The following is a 19101-nucleotide window of genomic DNA, read 5'->3' as shown; positions in this document are numbered from 1 at the left end:
CTATTGGGTTTAGGTCTGGAGACTAGCTAGGCCACGCCAGAACCTTGATATGCTTCTTACAGAGCCACTCCTTGGTTATCCTGGCTGTGTGCTTCGGGTCATTGTCATGTTGGAAGACCCAGCCTCGACCCATCTTCAATGCTCTAACTGAGGGAAGGAGGTTGTTCCCCAAAATCTTGCAATACATGGCCCCGGTCATTCTCTCCTTAATACAGTGCAGTCGCCCTGTCCCATGTGCAGAAAAACACCCCCAAAGCATGATGCTACCACCCCCATGCTTCACATTAGGGATGGTGTTCTTGGGATGTTACTAATCATTCTTCTTTCTCCAAACACGTTTAGTGGAATTATGACCCAAAAGTTCTATTTTGGTCTCATCTGACCACATGACTTTCTCCCATGACTCCTCTGGATCATCCAAATGGTCATTGGCAAACTTAAGACGTGCCTGGACATGTGCTGGTTTAAGCAGGGGAACCTTCCGTGCCATGCATGATTTCAAACCATGACGTCTTAGTGTATTACCAACAGTAACCTTGGAAACGGTGGTCCCAGCTCTTTTCAGGTCATTGACCAGCTCCTCCCGTGTAGTTCTGGGCTGATTTCTCACCTTCCTTAGGATCATTGAGACCCCACGAGGTGAGATCTTGCATGGAGCCCCAGTCCGAGGGAGATTGACAGTCATGTTTAGCTTCTTCCATTTTCTAATGATTGCTCCAACAGTGGACCTTTTATCACCAAGCTGCTTGGCAATTTCCCCGTAGCCCTTTCCAGCCTTGTGGAGGTGTACAATTTTGTCTCTAGTGTCTTTGGACAGCTCTTTGGTCTTGGCCATGTTAGTAGTTGGATTCTTACTGATTGTATGGGGTGGACAGGTGTCTTTATGCAGCTAACGACCTCAAACAGGTGCATCTAATTTAGGATAATAAATGTAGTGGAGGTGGACATTTTAAAGGCAGACTAATAGGTCTTTGAGGGTCAGAATTCTAGCTGATAGACAGGTGTTCAAATACTTATTTGCAGCTGGTATCATACAAATAAATAGTTAAAAAAAAATCATATATTGTGATTTTTTTGGATTTTTACTTGTTAGATTATGTCTCTCACAGTGGACATGCACCTACGATGACAATTTCAGACCCCTCCATGATTTCTAAGTGGGAGAACTTGCAAAATAGCAGGGTGTTCAAATACTTATTTTCCTCACTGTATATTTATACACATACATATATACACATACATATAGTAGACTTGCACATTTCTTAAATGCCATAATCTTATAACCTTTCACTTCTGCACATTCCTCTTCAATGCCATAGTTTAGAACAATTTGTCTGTACTTCTTAATGTCCACACGTCTCTGCACTGTTATAACCTTAATATTTATTTACTGTACATATGCTTATATATATATATATATATATATATATATATATATATATATATCACATGCTGTAAATATGCTACATATTTATCTTCACAATTGCTACATTTTGCACTTCTGGTAGATGCCAAACTGCATGTCGTTGCTGTGTAACTGTACAATGCAATGACAAGTTCTATCTATCTATCTATCTATCTATCTATCTATCTATCTATCTATCTATCTATCTATCTATCTATCTATCTAGTCGGCAGAGGTAAGATTCACAGCAATTTGGAACTTCTTAAATTGAGCTAATAGCAAACTCTGCATGGCCTCCACCTATATACTTGAAACACGTGGACATGCAGTGTTTTGTAAAAGAAAAGCTGAAAAGCATTAGCGCTGTAGCAAAGCTTGAAGTCTACTAAAATTAAACATCTAATCCCTCTTGCGACCAGTAGGTCAGTACACCCTCGTAAAATGTTCTTTCTGACGCGCTCACCAGGAAAAGTAGGCCATACACAAAAGAGCACGTAAATGCATTTAAATGAATCATGCTCTTTCTGGTTAGCCAGGCATGTTGTAGACACGTGAACACGTTTAGCAACACAAATGACTTCTACAGGACTGAAATAACTTCATTTATTACCAAACCATACAAGCAAGGTTTGGGAGAACTCGCAATCCTGTGCTGCCCTTTTCACCTTGCACATAGGTACTCCAAGCCACACTACTTCCATTTAAAAGTGGTCTGATGATAAACCATTGTGTATTTCAAGTGTGGCTTGAAGAATTACTGTTGAACCTTTTCATGCATATTTTCACATTGACATAGAATTTAATTGTGCTGACTGCAAGAGAAGATTGTAAAGAATGAATCTTGCTTGTGTGGCAATATTGCACCCTTTTTTGTCAGGAGGAGCACAATTACCCAAGATGATCTATACAAATACACTGGACAATAAAATGAAAAAATAAAAAGGCCATTCCAGAAATATTGTTTCACTTCCATTTTATTTTTTGTGATGTGAAAAGTACAACCAAAAAAGGTTTGAGAGCAAAAAACAAGATGACAGTAACGTGAGCCACAGAGGGGGCAGGGGGGTTGGGGCACACGAATCCCCCGGTTGCGTCTTTTTACTGGGACAATCAGGAAAGCGACAGACATCCTGTTCCGAATAAACACCACGCTTGCCTGGCCCTTGAGAAACGTGGATTAAAACCTTTTTGACTAGAGAGACTCGAAGTCTAAAGTGTGTAGTGAGAACACTGAAGTGTACTGTATATTCACATACACTGTCAAGTGTGTGCGCGTGCGCATGTATATGTAGCTCTCAACTTTTCAGACTGTGCTATTGCCCACACAACATACAATCTTGACAAGGTTGTGTAAAACCCAAGCCCAGCCAGTAGAGAGCACCACAGAGGCGTCATCGCCTTTGCAAGTGTTTAGCAGGCACAGCAAGTACAAACCACTTCATCTACTGTGGTGTCAGAAGTGCAACTGGGTGAGTTATCATCACTTTTGCACACAATCAGAACAGCAGTGGTGTTTTAGGGGTCAGAGGCACTGATGTATGTTCGGATATCGGTTTTGGGTAAAATTAGCTGTCAGGGTCTGGCAGGTCTCTAACCATGTCTGTGTGTGAGGCTGTTCCTGATGCAGCCATGTCTGTTTGCCACTATAATACAGAGCTCAGAAAGGTGAACACCCATTCTTTAACTCACAAGGCTGCTTCCCTCCATCTCTCATTAGAGTCGGCTCTGAGACGATGTAACAGTTCTCCCAATTTATGTCTACGGTTGCATTCTAACTACACATGTACAAACGTACACACAGACACACACACACGCACGCACACACAATAAACTTCGTCCAGATCATGACTCCTACCACAGGTTAACGTTCTTACATTCCTGTTTGGCATTAGTATCAAATTTCATCGTCTTCCCTCTCCTAACATCCTTTTTTCCTTTCTCTCTCGGCCATAATTTTCTCAGCTTGATTCTCATTTACTTGAAAAAAAAAAAAAAAATGCATAAGAAACAGTAGCTGTTGTTCCATGAACAAAAACAAAAATGCTCAAGTTTTTATTTCAAATTCAAGGCACAATGTCGTTCCTTTCCCCTGCACACACACACACACACAAACACAACCTTAATCTTAGAGTACCTTAGCCTCAACTGGCAGCCACACCGGAGGCTCCGCCCACTTCCCCAATCTCTTGGCTAGCTCCTTCCCTCGCCTCTAACACTGTTTCAGAGATGCATCTGCTTGGGAATGTGACCAATCCCACACCAGTGAAGAAAAAAAACACAAAAACAAAAACGAGAAAAAAACAAAACAAAAAAAAAAAACACGACAACAACAGTGACAAACAAAAAAACAAAACAAAAACAGTTTGTCTGAAAATAAAATCATATCGTCACGTCCTGTGTTCAGTTACGTCCGATTTTTTCGAAGCATATCCACCAGCTCTTTTTTGGCAAGCTTCTCTTACATAAGCACTAAGTACTGATAGATAGGATAAACATACACCGTTAAAGTGTTTAAGTAGATGCTTGTGTCATTTTTTTTTTTATATCTTTTTCTCCTCAATCTCATATGAATTCAAGATTTTTAGTCGATTTTTCACTCGTCTGTTTAAAGGTTTACGTAAATGCAAGCAGGGACAGATCGCTGTAGTGTCTTGCTCTAGACAATGGTCTTGAGTGGTGAGCTGATGAGTTGCGTTTTCCATTTAGGAAACGCCGTTCACCAGGGTCAGAGCCTCCCCGGATGATGCCACGCCATTGCTGGGAGAACGCTTGGACGGAGTGTGCTCTTCCTTATTCACACTAGTCCCATTCTCCTGTTAAAGAAACCAACAAGTTGATTGGTTAAATGCCCATATTAAACATTTGCAGGACTTTTAATTTGGATTAATGTACTTTAGCTACAAAATCAAGAATGTAAGTGATCTCTTCCACAACCCCCCCCCCAAAACACTCTTCTTCTTAGCAGTAGTTATTCTAAGCCAAACCAACAGCATTAAAAACTCAGCATGTCTTCAGTCATGGGAACATGTACCTTAGGGAGGGAGGCATGCTGGATTTCTTCTTTCTTCACTGGAAGGTTCTGTCGGCTCTGAGATTCTGCACGAGAGATGAAGTCGGCCACGGTAACTGCAAATGATGATCAAAAAAAATAAAAAATAATATAAAAAAAAAAAAAGGGGCTGTGATTGGGCAATTCTCTTAATGTGCATACACACTTAATTCTGAGCCCGGTCTAGATACTGCATACTCGCATTATAGCTGAAATATTTGAAATATTTACAATTTCAGCATTTATGAAATTACTAAATAGTTTTTTATTCGTTATTACAAACATGTCCCTTACCTGGCTGTCTGTCACGGCTGGCAGAGCTCCCCTCTGGTTGGGTGGCTCGGTTACGGCGACGGCGGCTCCTGTTGCGCCTCTGTGGTTTGCCATCGTCTTCTGAAAAGTGTGGAAATGATACAAATCAAGCACGGCTTGATTTAAGGGAAGCGTTTTCATATTATCAAAAGCACTTCAAATTACTCTTCTTACCCAGTCCATTCTCACTAGTAGCTGCCTGGCCGTCTGACTCATTGGCAGCATCAATCACGCTGGGCTCCTGGTCATTACGGCGACGGCGGGAACGTCTACGCCGGTCATTACCACCCATGCTCTCACTGGCATCCGTGTCTCCACCCAGATCGCCTTCACCCTCCAGCAGAGAGTAGGGGTTACTGTCAGGGTCCTTCAACACTAATGAAATAAAGTATGAGATATAGTAAGTTAGACATACACAGAAAACTACACACACTGCTACTAAGTCCACTGATACAACACAATCCTCAGCTGGCCTCAGCTATCATACAAGCTTATACCTGAGCTGATTGTGTTCGAGCTGCGGGATCCTGGGCCTCCACGGCCTCTGCCTGTGCTAGATCCTCGGCCACGGCCTCCTCTCCGGGAGCCTCTCTCCTCACCCCCCACTCCCCGTGGCCTAGAATCTCGCTCAGCCAGATCCTCAGATTCTGAGGCATTGGACATCTCAGAATTGGTTCCTATCAGGGGTAAATGTTAGAAGTCATCAGGTTTATTATAATAAATTGTAGTGTTGATCATGTTGTCTAAAATATTCTTCAGCAAAGGCAATACATTCCGATTAGTCATTTGATTTGATTGGCATTGTTTAGGTTGTTTACGCAATAAAATGATTAATTATTTCCTGACGCCATAACTTTTGTTTTAACTTACCATAACCAGAGTATGCATTATTCGGCTTGCGGCCACGGCCTCGCCCACCGTATGTACGGGAGGTCTGTAGAGAGTTGCTACTTTCATCAGTCTGGTATCCCCTTTCACGTTCCCCGGCTCCAGGTGCACCGGAGCGGCTTGGGGCGGCACGATAACCAACACCAATCTGACGAAGCTGTTCATCAATCTGTAGCCGCTCCAGACGCAACTGTTCCACTTCCTGACATTGGGGAAAAACAAGTGGGCTTGATTATTACTTAATAGACACAAGCACGGTATGATCACCTGTGCCTATATATATCTATCTATTTATGTACAATGGTGGCTAATTAAAACAGGCGACTACAAAGGCAGTATGTTATAATAATAAAAAGTAAATGTGAGAGGGTGCAGTGACAGTTGTATCACTAAATAACAGCTGAAGTGTGGTACACTGAGGGCTAGTGCAGGGCTGACAGGCTATTCTGGGAATCACAGGGCCATATAGCATGTAATCCATCCACCAACATTCTCTGAACCCCTAAAAAGCCCCCTGGCCCTGCCCTAATGACTATCTTTAGCTAGTAGTGGTTAAGAGAGGTGTGATCAGCAGCTTTCCATGAGGGAGTACGTCAGGTGACCAGTTTAGATTGAGCCACTGTCTCCAGAGTGGCTGTGAGCTTAACATGGTAACATTTCTGCGAATAATTAAAGCCATATGCCTGCGTAATCGTTTCTAAAATTTAGATAGCATTTGAAAGTTGACCTTCCATCTCTCAAGTAGCTTCTGATCTTAGACTTAAAAAACAAAACAAAAAACCTTAAAGCACTATGAAGTCATTGTAGTCATAAGGTGTTTTGAGTTCAACCGAGGTGGAGCTTTGACTGTTAGCAAGTCGGGGTAAAGATGAAAAGGTAGCAATTTGGATAGTCCCTTTGCATAGTATAATGCCACAGGTGATAACATTTTCTTGCAGATTTTTGCAGGTGTGAAGTGTAAAAAAATGCTGATAATGAAAATGATCAACGGAATAAAAAATCTTTTAAAATGAAACATTTCACCACTCGGTTTTGTGAACAAAGGAGCAAAAAAACAAAAAAAAAAAACCCAGCTAGATACAATGTGTCTACATGAATGATTCTATTCTGTGTTTTCAGCCTTTTAATTAAATTAAATACGTTATGAGGTATGTATATTATAACATACAAAGAGATGATAATCTACTGATTGGATGTAGAAATGTATAAATGCATGTTATCAAACCTGGAAACAAAATCTATAAGCTTCTATTCTAGTTGTCAGTGTATTTTAATTGACTCGGAGCAGTCGGGGTTTAAAAAGACAACTCCGAACTCTGAGTCAGCAACCGGCTCTAAAAACATCTCCATGGTGTGCTGGTAGTGCCAGAATAAAACAACAGGTGTATGCTGTACCATGTCACGTGATGACTGAGCAGTATTCAGTCAGACACACATATGGTAACTCCAGCAGTTGGCTAACCTGCAAGTAGGCCACATGGTACTCCAGCAAAGCCTGGGCATTACTGATGTTTTCTTTGGTTCCTACAAAGATGAAGGGAACCATACCCTGCAAAAGAGGAAACAAACATATACAAAAGTTATAGTGTAAAATCGAATACATACAATTAATATCGACAAAGCATCAAGAGGTCTAGACTCAACTACTGATGTAAGGTGGTGCAAAATCTGCTTTACCTCCTCTCTGGGCAGCTTTTTGTCGTTGTCCCCTTCGATTCGAACACGCACCACACCAGACTTGTCCACGATTTCCTGGATGATTTTGCCACTTTTCCCAATAACCTTGCCTAGGAAGCAAAAGAGAATGGTTTAAAAGTATCTAATATTTTTATCTTATAGTGAGTGTAAAACGAAAAATTTAATTAGAGAGTCTAACAACCTGGCACTCATAGCAGTAATAATTTCCTAATACAGATGGGTCAGATTTATTTTATGTTGGAGCCTGATACTTCAATCATTCAAACATCCCCCCCCCCCCACCCCCCAATTAATCTACACTAAGCTCAGTACAACAATGACAAAGTAAAGATTGAATTCTATAGAGTATAAATATTTATTATATGAAAATAAAATAAAAATATCACATTAGTACATAAATATTCAGACCCTTATCAACAACACTTGAAATTTTGCTCAGGTGCCTCCCATTTCTCTTGATCATTGCTGAGATGTTTTTACACCCTGCCTGCAGTCCACCTGTGGTAAATTAAATGGATTGGACATGATTTGGAAAGGCTCACACGCCTATAAAAGTCCATACGGAGGACTATCAGAGCAAAAAAACAGGGATAAAGAAACTGCTTGTAGAGATCTGGGGAAGGCTACAAACATTTTAGTCACTCTGACCATTCTCCAGAGATCCTGTGAGGACATGGGACAACGTTCTAAAAAAACTGCAGCCCTCCACCAATTTGGTCCTTAAGGCAAAGTGGCTAAAGAGCAATTAAAACAAAACACAAAACACACAAAAAAACAAAAACACAAACAAAGAAAACCCATGTAACGATAGAAGCTTGACAAAAAATATATATATATTAAAATAATAATTTCCAGAATGTAAATTAATTAAGTCTAAAATAATTTAAACAGTGAAAGAGATTTGAGTGAAATCAATATTTATAACATGTTACAATGAGTTAGTGTTTTTTTTTATATTGAATAGTATTAATTTGAGGTTCATTCAGAACAGATAAAATGCATGATTAAGTTAAGCTCTGAAGCAGGTTTTCATCAAGGATGTCTCTGTAGATACTCTGTACTGCTGCATTCATCTTTTCCTCGATCCTGACAAGTCCCCAAGTTCCTGCCGGTGAAAAAACATCCTCACAGCATGATGCTGCCACCACCATGCTTCACTGTAAGGATGGTATTAGCCAGGTGATAATCGGTGCCTGGTTTCCTCCAGACATGACGCTTTGCATTCAATTCAATCTTGGATTCTCGTGGTCTTAGAGTCCTTCAGTCCTTTTGGCAAACTACAGGTGGGATGTCAGGAATGGCTTTCACCTGGCCACTCTACAATACAGGGCTGATTGGTGGAGTGTTGCAGTGAAGGCTGTTTTTCTGAAAGGTTCCTCTCTCCTCACAGAGAAAAGCTGGAACAATTTTAGAGTGACCATCGGGTTCTTGGTCACTTCCTGGTCTAAGGCTTTTCTCCCCAGATCGCTCAGTTTGGCTAGGCGGTGCACACTAGGAAGAGTCCTGGTGGTTCTAAACTTTTTCCATTTACGAATGATGGAGGCCACTGTGCTCATTGGGACCTTCAAAGCTGCAGAAATTTTTCTGTACCCTTCCACAGAGCTGTGCCTCAATACAATCCTGTCTCAGAGGTCTAGAGACAATTCGTAAGACTTCTTGGCCTGGTTTGTGCTCTGACATGCACAGTTAACTCGCAGACCTTATATAGGGAGGTGTGGCTTTCAAAATCATGTCCAATCAACTGAATTTATTCCAATCAAACTGTAGAAACATCTCAAGGATGATCAGTGGAAACTGGATGCACCTGGGCTCAATTTTGAGTGTCTGAATACTTATGTACGTCTTTTTTTTTATACATTTATAAAGATTTCAGAAACTTCTTTTACGTTGCTATTATGGGGTTATTGATTAAAGAATTTTGAGGAAAATGTCTGTCTGTCTGTCAATAAACTTTTTAAACAAGTTCGATTTGAAAAGTCAATGCTAAAGGTAGAATGTGAAAAATTTGTTCCACAAGGTAAACTCACCGACAAGATTCCTGGGTACCTGGAAGGAGTCCTCTTTAAACTCAAGGTAAACTCGAGCCTGTTTCACAGCTTCTGGCGTCTGATGCAGAAAGACAGTAGAGGAAAGAATGAGTGTGTGTTCAGTCACTTAAAATTGTTTTTATTCTAATTTTGGTGGTTTCAGAGCGCTGTAATCATGAGAGCTCTGTAATGTTATTACATGTTATGAGGGGCTGGACACGCAATAATCTGTTTAGCAGTTAAGTTGTAAATTCCGTTAATCCTCGAGGTATGCTAATTTTATATTTAAATTAAACTTGAATATCCTCTGGTTTAAAGTTGCTAGAGGGCCACCACTTTTTGATCGATTCCCCGTTTACAGCAACGCTTTAGGCACTATATGTTATACCAGCACCTCCCAAAAATTAATGCACCATCACAACTGCAGTTGCCTGTTAATTTTTCCCCCTCAAGCACACACCTCTCCGTAGATCCTGAAGGTGCAGCTCTCCTCCTCGAGCTCGATGGCAGTAACCCCAGGAACCTTGCGGGCCTGCTGAATGTTGGCGCCGTGGGAGCCAATGGCCAAACCCATCAAATCCTCACGCACCCGTACCTCCTCCTGATAGGCTGATGCCAGCTGTTTACTCGTCTAAAGCAAATACAAGACAGCAGGACAAACATTGGGTTCTGCTTCTTTTCTTGCTTAATCAGACAGCAGTTATAATCCATACAGTGTTTGTACTACTTTTAATCTCTCTTTGTACTCTGGCATTTTGGTCTTTTTTTGTCTGATACATCTTATATTTAACAATTACTCAACAAATAATCTGGTCTTCAGACAAAAAAACCCCACCAAACTAGTCACTGTGACGAAATAAAAATGCTACAGCGGAAAAAAAACGATCTCTCACTGAATGAGAAGTTAGGAGTTGAAATGCTTGAATGTTTTGAAATATAGGCACGTATGCACCTCCAGGTGTTTGGTGGCCTCCTCGTTGCGGGACATGAGCATAAGCTTGGTGCGAATGCTGCGGAAGTGCATGTCACTCAGAAGGGAGGCACGCTTCACTGTGGAGTCGTTCGTGGACTGTGGAAAGACAGCATTCCTGTTCCATTACTGTGCACTCAGGCAAAGAAATTACTACAACGAAAGAATAATAAAGGAGAACGATAGAAGCTGAAAGAGAGAAAAGTACTAACCAGTACGATCAGTTCATGTGATGAAGTGTTGTAGAAGACGCAGTTGGCTCCGATTGCTTTCCTGAAGTCTTTGTGGATGTTGTCGGTTAAACAACTGCAAGATTTTAGCAAGAGGAAGAAAAAAAAAAAAACGATCGATCTCCTTTTAGCCCACTTCAAATACATCATTCACAAAACACTGCACTTGTTGTATACACATGTCTGTCTATCAGAGCTAATTAATTATTCTGTGGTTAATGAACGACTTGGCTAGAAGCCTTCAACAGTCCTGTATGAGGTGTTAGACACTGCAACACCTAATTATTCAAATTAGATTATTTTTTGCCTTTTTAAATGAATATTATTAAAATTAAAATGACATTTGTCATGACATTTTTGTGTGTGTATGAGGACATCATCCTTACATTTCTCTGAGGTCCTCGGGCACAGCGATGGTAGTTTTGTAGAAGGAGTTTCGAGTGGAAGGGCTGTTGGGGTTGACAGGCCGGATTCTTTCGGCTGTGACAATTTCGTTGTATGTGGCATCACACGCAGCATACTCGATCACATAGAACTGAAAACACAAACAGGTTAAAACTCCAAACGATGAGACCTAATTTACTGAAATATATATAAATCTGCCTCTATATAAACAATATATGTCGCAAATTAAAACTACATGAAGCCAGCTAACAAGCTAATAGTATAAAATTAAAACCTTTATATACAGCAAATCTAACTGGAAAAATATGTACAAGAACTGCAACTAAAAACCACGGGTAATGACAAATAACTCTTCGCAATAAAAGATAACGGACAAGTCGTGCACTAACAACGCCCTTTCTATCGCAAGCTAACCTCCATCTAAAGATCAAAGATGGCTTAATGTTGTGTAATAAATGCAGCAAAAAATATATATATATTATTTAAGCATCGATTGTGTTGATAAATGTACTGGCAGATAATTTCTCTGAATCAGGTCAATAACTTCAATTCAGTTTTATTTCTAAAACAGCTTTGACAAAAGATACTGCACATACTAGCTTTAAATGATCTTTGGGAACACTGCAGCAAGACAGACACTCACGTGTTGATCCCGGACCAGACCCATTTACCCTAATCACATCATTTTTAATCAGAGGCAGAATCAAAAGAACTGTTACATAACCTAGTCAGGTGTGCTGATGTACTACTGTGCTGGTGATGGAGCAGATGAGATGCAATTCTAGCATCATATTAAAAACCAGAAGATGCTTTAATGTGGCATATTACATATGTGGCGTATTATGTGTTGTCTTAACTAAATTACAAGGCCATCGGTATGTGTTGAGATGTGTCGAGAACACCATCGTGCGTTATGCAGTATTTTCACCAGGGTGCTGCTGCACACACTCCACCACTATCATTCCACCACTTTCCAGCATGATAGCATGCACCACTGTGCCCAAACAAAATGCAGAGATTATAACAGCATTGGACACGAAGCCAAATTGGTCAACATGAGGACCTCAGAACGTCTTAAAATAAAGCACACTCAATTTGGTACGGTCTGTTTGAGCATTAGGGACAATTTTAACCATTCACAGCCTCAAATTAAGTGAAGCATAAAAACATGCTTCAATGGTAAAAAAAAAAAAAAAAGGCTCCAACATGGACACTGCTTATACAACTCTCTTTAATGACAAAGTCATAACTAAGAGGTACGTTTATGGGTAATTGGGTCAAGTATCTGTGCTATTAGGTTAAAATGTGCTCCCGAAGGGCTTGAAACGCCTCTATCAATATTCACACTCAGTTTGAGGGTACAAAAAAAATTAAAATGTAAAATTAAAAAGAGCTCATGGTAGATGTATGCCTGATCGCCAGGATTCAGCTTTAAGACTAAGCAGCGTTGTGCGCTGGCCATCTAATTAAAAAATTAATCACCTCTGGAATTACTGCGATAAACAATACGACCATTATGAAAACTCAATTTCGACACGTCATGGCTGAGCAACATGTACGTTTAATTACAATTAAATTAGCTTAGAACATTAGTCGGCTTCAAAAGATCGTAATATTTTTTGAACATCGATAGAGCTTAGTGCTATGGGATCTCACCTATTCGTCTCACTTTTTTTTTTTTTTTTTTTTTATAAAACACTCGAAACAAAATAAAGCAGACGTTTAATCTAGAAGCAGGACTCATTTTTACAAATATCTAAAGTGTTAACCTTATTGTCAACATAAACAAGTGTCCACCCTCAGACAAATGTCTCACTTTTAAAAATGCTTTCATCTTCAACAATCAAAGAATCACAATCCCATTGTCAAAGATGTGAAAGGAACACATGTTCACAGAGGCTTTTCCACTGCTCAGTCTTGTTTTATGAACACTGGCAGTTAAATTATACGGTTTATGTCCCCGGTGTTTTTGCTTTAACTGATAATCCATGTTATAGTGTCCAAAGCGCCAGCATTTTATCCCATTAGAGAACAATGCACTAACCACAAAATACTGACAAAAAGTGAATGTAAATGACAGTGTCCCTTTACACAATGCAAACAAATCTGTATTAACCCACAAAAGGAATTACTTCAAATATGCAATACACAATGAGCATCTCTGTCCAAATCGTGATCATTTAGATGCCTCCATGTCTATAAATCCATAATCAGTTGTTCAGTTTTCTCCTCTGAGCTATATTTTGAAACACAGAACTGGATGTGAATTGGGTATGACCCTCACAGATTTCATGCTGCTCATGATGGAATAAACAGCTACATTTAGCTACAGCAGCTGAACAATGAATGAGACTTCCTTTGTGTACACACAGACACACGTGTGGTGAAGCTCCAGTCTCAGACTTACCTCGCCCTTCATCATCCTCACCCTCGCCAGCCACCAGCCGCAGGGTTCCTGTTCATTTGCTCGAGAGTAGACCTGGCACATAGCATATGAAAACAGGGGAACATGTAAAGGTGAGGCTGGAGAGTGAGAGCATTGATTATTGATTATATTTATTGATTATAATGGTGACCTAACAGCAATGCTGACCACTTAGAATGACTTCCATCTGACAAAAGTATGAACACGTGCATATCTTTTAGAGAAAGCTTGGATTTAGTGAGCTTAGGGAAAGAGACTCAGATGTTTACTAAAAAAAAAAACACTACAACATATAGAAAAAGCAAAAGCAGATAAACGCAGATTGAGCATTTATGTGGTCATGTGGTTCAGCATTTTCTAAAGGTCAGCCACATTTGCTAATAGCCCACAACAGCTGTCATGTTGAGAACAAAGGAACATGCAAGGTGATCTTACACACTGCAATGGTTAACAAGGGTGTGTTAAGTTGTGATCTGGAGGATAGGTGTCTAGGGTAACATCAGCCCTACCTCCACCTCCTGTCCCTCGCCGATGTCCTTGTGGTAGTCGGATGGGGGTGGCAACCTCACATCACTGAATGGCAACTGTCTCTCTGGTTGCCAGCTATTATTAAAATAAAGAATAAATATATGCATTTATTAGTATCTTAAACAGCAACCTGTTCTAGCTTATAAGTGATATCCGTTTTATTTACCGTTTATACACTCAGACCCATCAACATCAGCAGCATACCCTGACCAAATTAGTGTGGCATTCATACAGTTTTTCCCATTATACAGAATGCAGCTCTTAATAAATAAGACATCACATGTTATCTGAAAGAAGTTCTTAAATGTTTATGCAGTCCAATACCACATTATTGAAGACTTTTTACCACAAATGCCTAAATACCTAAAGGAATTTTCTGTTCTTTTTTGCCACGATTTACCCTCCTCCCCTCGCTGTCACTTTAAGGTTTTGAACTTGTCACTTTAGAACGTGTCAGCATGACACACCATAAATAAAACATTATCCTTCATCCTGTTAATATATAGGCTTCTGTTCACACATATAACATCTTGTCAATAACCTGTGGTTAGTAATAGCACAAATGTCATGTTGGTCTTCCCTGGTTTTTGCACTCAAAATTGCTTAAACAATGTATTTTCACACATGCCATCATGCTGTTTGTATCAGACCTTTTTGGTACACATGTGAGAGAGTGAGGGACAAAGACTGCCACCAAGACACAAATCCAACAAACATCTTAATCTGTAAAGTGAGTCATAGTTTAAAAAAAATCCTAATGGGGCACAAAAGGTACTCCAATGTCTGCTTTTGATTTCACTCAACCACTTCTTAGTACACAGCCCAATTTTAAATCCAGAATTATCCAAAACTGAAGTATTTACTTAAATGCACAGGTGAATGGCTAGAGCTGTAGTTAATGGTAGGTCAACGTATCCAGTCCAAGAATGCCAGCGACGTCATCAACCCCCACCAGAGTTCACATATCTCATAGAGCTATATTTGTCTCAGCCTCATCAGGACTGACAGAGATAAAACGAAGGGGACTGTGCTAGCGCAGTATGATATAGATAAAATATGACCCAAGTAAGTATACTGATCATTCGGAAATTGGTCAACAACATGAATGTTTAAACCAACGGACAGAATGGAAAGGAGTAGAAATTTCGAGAGCGAACACAAACTGAGACACAGCGGGGGGTGGTGTCAGGGTTTCAGGACATGGAAAAGAGAGTGAGACACAGAAAGACGGGGTAGCACAGGTGCTGGGAGAAAGAGACAGAGGGAGAGAAAGGGGATTCACACAGGCACATTTAGGTTATTGACAGCACTTATTACTGCTGAACCATCAAATGTATGAGTGGCTTTCCAAGTGTGTTCCTGTAGGCCACAGTTTTAGTAGTCAATTAACCTGTCAATATGGGTTGAGGAGACAGGAGACATCCAATAGCTTTACCCAAAAGCCCAATAAAAGTTACATAAACTTACTTGTTTTCAAAAACTATCGTGAGGGAGTCTTCGTGGACGTCTTTGATGAACGCCTAAAAGGAAACAAAGGAAACAGAGCATGTTAAGCGTCAAATAGATGCTGGGTGGGAAAAGGCACTAAATGGAAAACTTTGCTTGTTAAGGGAAAAAATAAATAATCATCATATCTGTTGTAAAAGTTTCTTGATGTCAGCACAGTCGTTTTAGAGGGAAGCAAACACAACGGTACACTACTTTTACTATCCATATTCATCTAGTCCTGATATCGATGGTCTCAAGGGAAATGTGTTCCTTTAAGGTTCTCTTGAAAGTAAGACCAGGTTTCTTATACGGGCAAACACACTTAAATGTCCAGAGCGACTTACAACTGAGTAGAGGAGGGTTAAGGGCCTTGCTCAAGGGCCCAGCAGTGGCAGCTTGGTGGTGGTGGGATTTGAACTTGTGACCTTCCGATCAAAAGTCCAATGTCCTATCCACCGAGCTACAACCTCCCACACACACATACTGTATGTGACAAACGTGTGTGTGAAGTGGCAGTCTGTCTCGCATCACGGGTAAAGTGAAATATGTATTATTGAATGTCCACTAAAATTGAGAGACACAAAGAGCAAGATCCCCTTTTTAAAAATCTGTTTCTCATCCATCGTGCCACCACTCGGGTTATTATCAAGACATACCTCTAACCCAAAGCACAGGGTGACTGACAGTGCTGGCAGGGTGACACTTCCTAATAAGGAGCAGCAATAAATGGAAGCGATAAAGACAGTAACCAAGACCTCCGGAATCCCACCTGCTTGGAGACACGTGCACTTCCGTGAAAAAGGCTCACTGGTTTTAAGTTATGTATGCGTATATTAGTGTATTGCATGACGTTAATATTTAATACAATTTATTCAGCTTCTTGTTCTTGTATCTAAAATGAGAGATCGGGTCATTTAGGTACACATAGATCTAACTTACACTGTATTCAATATCAGTTTTAAAACCGACAGCTTGGATAGACAAATCCTATGTAAGGGTGGGTTTATAGCATGAAAAGTGACCATAACTATGATACAGTAGCCATGTGGTGATACATGCCTGAAGAGTAAAAACATTCAATGTGTCCCTTACATTTGCCTCCCTTCCAAGTGAGAACGTAGCCAAACTCTTAGCGGTCTGAGAAGTTCTGGGTGTGCCAATAAAGACTGCATCGGAGGGCTAATTGATAAACCAATCAGCAGTGACCACTAATGTCCATCTAATTTATTATGATGTAGCAGAAAAAAACAACTGGTCAGTAGGCCATCACTTTTAATACAGCAAATAAACCCTTGGCACATGTCTTAGCAGCACCAGGAACTGTAATCAGATCTCTGCACAGATCTGGAAAGCCATTATATAAGCGTGATATCAAAAGTTCAATCTTTAGCTAAACTGCAACTAACTGAATATCGACCGATCGGTAACATCTTTCCAGTAATGCAATAACCTAAAAAATGCCCAGGAATGACAGCAGAAATAACGAGTAAAATTATTTTAGATTTTCACAAAGGTTTATTAAGTATTATTGACGCTTATAAAAACCAATAAAAAAAAAAGCAATAGTGGAAAACAATGAAAACGTGGCAGCACAGAAAAAAGGCAGAGTTAAATTAACTTCGGATCAGAGTTAGAATTATGCCGACAGAGCTGAACTGGATTCAGCCACGCCGTGAGCAGTGAGTGCACGGAGCAGCCGTGGGGGGGTTGGAGAGAGTGTTGAGTGTCAGGCCTGAGATCACCTGTTCCTTTTCCACCTGCTGTCCTCCCTCAGACTCCAACTTTCAAACAACTAATGTCACCGCTCAGTATAGAACGTGTGCGAGGCGAATAATACTACTACCAGCAAATGATAACCTTGTGAGAAAAACAGAGCTAGGATTTACAGTATTAAAACCATTTTGCTTTGTAATAAAAAACACCAAACTTTCAAATAGGACTATTATAAAACATGTGGGTTGATCACTGTGGGGTTTACACAAATGAGGCAGGCACCTTAAAAACTGCCTCGGTTTGCCTACACTGGACTGGCTTCACTCTAATCAAACTAGATCACCCCCGAAACCATTAAACCAAAAAGGGAATCCTATTCTGATCACTTAGAATACAAGACGATATGTTTGTGCATACGGCACAGTATCGCCCTGTTAAGTAAAACGACATATATGCCTAATGACATGTGCCTAATGAACGGCCAACCTTGAAAAGGCCAACATGGTGTCTCATAACTCAGAAAAATAGATGTCTTAATGCTGCCTGCCCCATATGATTCCAGACTTCCTATGTTTAGCTCAAGGCCATCAGATATCACAAAGCAGGTAAAGTGTGATGCTCATATGGGATGATGCATTAAAGCAGCTAATAAGGGATTGACAAAACACAACTGGATCAGAACCTTAGTGTCTGTCGGCTACGTTAATCTGACACCACATTTTTCTACATCACTTGCTGGATTTTCCACAATTCCCTGGAGCGCCTTCAGTGTTGACCGGAGCTGCGCACGAACCCTGGAAAAAGCGAGCTCACGGTATCTCAGGGCCTCCTGCACAACATGATGGCGAACCTCGCGTCATGCGTGAGACGATACAGCATCCTGCCTCAGTGAGTCTCAGGACAAGCCGTTTGAGATCTGTCTCGGCGTTCAGACACCGTGAGCGTGTTTCAGTGAAATGTGCTGCAGTGGAGTTACCTTGTAGAAGGCCCCGTTGGAGCCGCGCACCTCCACCGGCAGCCCGTCCATGGCGGCCGCTGTGTCCGCCCCGCTCTGCCTCTCCGGGGGAACTCCTCCACCGTGCGGCTCTGCTAACAGCCCCAGCTTCGCCGGCCCTTCGCCCGTCTCCGGCCGCTTGCGGATTTCCAGCGTTTCGGTGTGGAGGGAGAGGGGCTGGATAAGTTAGCAAAGAGATGTCTGTGGTTAGCCTGCTAGCTCCCCTTAGACACCCCCTGTTTTTGATTACGCTCGGGTTATAACTCAGTAACGGTAATGTTAGCACTAGAGGGCTAGCCGCAGGTTGATCCAGAGACTGATCTTACTTGTGTTGTTCGGACAGAGGAGCCGCGCCGGTCCGGCTAACGCAGCTAGCTGCTCTGGTCAGGATGCAGGCTCTCGGCTAATGTCTCAGGCGATGTTAGCAAACAGCTAATGGTCGCTAATTAGCGCTTGCGAACACCTCCTCTATCGGTTGCCGGGCTACTAGCTAAATAGCACAGCAAGTAAGTCTTACTGTTTATGTGTAGGGGACAGTGGGAGTGAGTTATGGCGTATTTACGAACTGCCTCGGAGGGTCGTGTAGCTCGTTTCAGACTGTGCTGCTCGCCCGGCAACTCGCTCTCAGCCCCACGGTGGCCCGTCCTGCCCTCGCACGCGCGCCGTCCGAGTGAAAATCCGCGACAGGGAATGACCCCCCAAATGCACACCCCTGCCACCACAGGCCACGCCCACAGTCCGCTTAGGCCGCGGCGATTGCACAGAATCCCTGCCAATCAAAATGTACAGCTTTGCCCTTTGGAGGAGACGGCAGAGGCTGGGCAACACAAACCCAGTGCCTGAACTGCTGATTGGTGGTAGTTTCTCTGGGCTAAATTTAGCCGGCTCGTTCCACAATCCATACTGATTCACAAAACCATTTGTGTACACACATGTCCACAACTATCTATCTATCTATCTATCTATCTA

General features: G+C 41.3%; 1 protein-coding gene across 2 annotated transcripts; it reads right to left on the bottom strand.

Moving 5' to 3' along the window:
- Positions 1 to 2363: 2363 nt before the first annotated feature.
- fxr2 (FMR1 autosomal homolog 2) lies at positions 2364 to 18861 on the bottom strand. Of its 2 annotated transcripts, none has more exons than XM_083541464.1 (18): positions 18459 to 18861; positions 18115 to 18309; positions 15405 to 15457; positions 13919 to 14012; positions 13392 to 13463; positions 10966 to 11114; positions 10562 to 10655; positions 10332 to 10448; positions 9840 to 10010; positions 9380 to 9458; positions 7332 to 7441; positions 7117 to 7203; positions 5637 to 5856; positions 5264 to 5443; positions 4941 to 5141; positions 4749 to 4847; positions 4437 to 4531; positions 2364 to 4218 (listed from the first exon to the last, which is right to left on the bottom strand). In XM_083541464.1, the coding sequence occupies exons 2-18, from the start codon at positions 18163 to 18165 to the stop codon at positions 4108 to 4110; spliced, it is 1983 nt and encodes a 660-aa protein (XP_083397590.1). In that variant the 5' UTR covers positions 18166 to 18309; positions 18459 to 18861; the 3' UTR covers positions 2364 to 4107. The 2 variants fall into 2 exon arrangements, with proteins under 2 accessions (XP_083397590.1, XP_083397589.1); XM_083541463.1 differs by having other exon boundaries at positions 7299 to 7441; positions 18459 to 18827.
- Positions 18862 to 19101: the final 240 nt, after the last annotated feature.

Source organism: Silurus aristotelis (genome assembly GCF_946808225.1).
Source record: "Silurus aristotelis genome assembly, chromosome: 5".
NCBI classification, from domain to species: Eukaryota; Metazoa; Chordata; class Actinopteri; order Siluriformes; family Siluridae; genus Silurus; species Silurus aristotelis.
This window is presented reverse-complemented; position numbering and strand designations above follow the sequence as displayed.

Excerpts from the sequence above, each read along its gene's own strand:
- fxr2 (XM_083541463.1), bottom strand. The coding sequence starts at position 18,165 with ATGGACGGGCTGCCGGTGGAGGTGCGCGGCTCCAACGGGGCCTTCTAC. Across the intron at positions 13,464-13,918 it reads GCGAGGGACAGGAGGTGGAG|GTCTACTCTCGAGCAAATGA; the intron begins GTAGGGCTGATG and ends GCTATGTGCCAG. Across the intron at positions 10,656-10,965 it reads CCCGAGGACCTCAGAGAAAT|TTGTTTAACCGACAACATCC; the intron begins GTAAGGATGATG and ends AAAATCTTGCAG.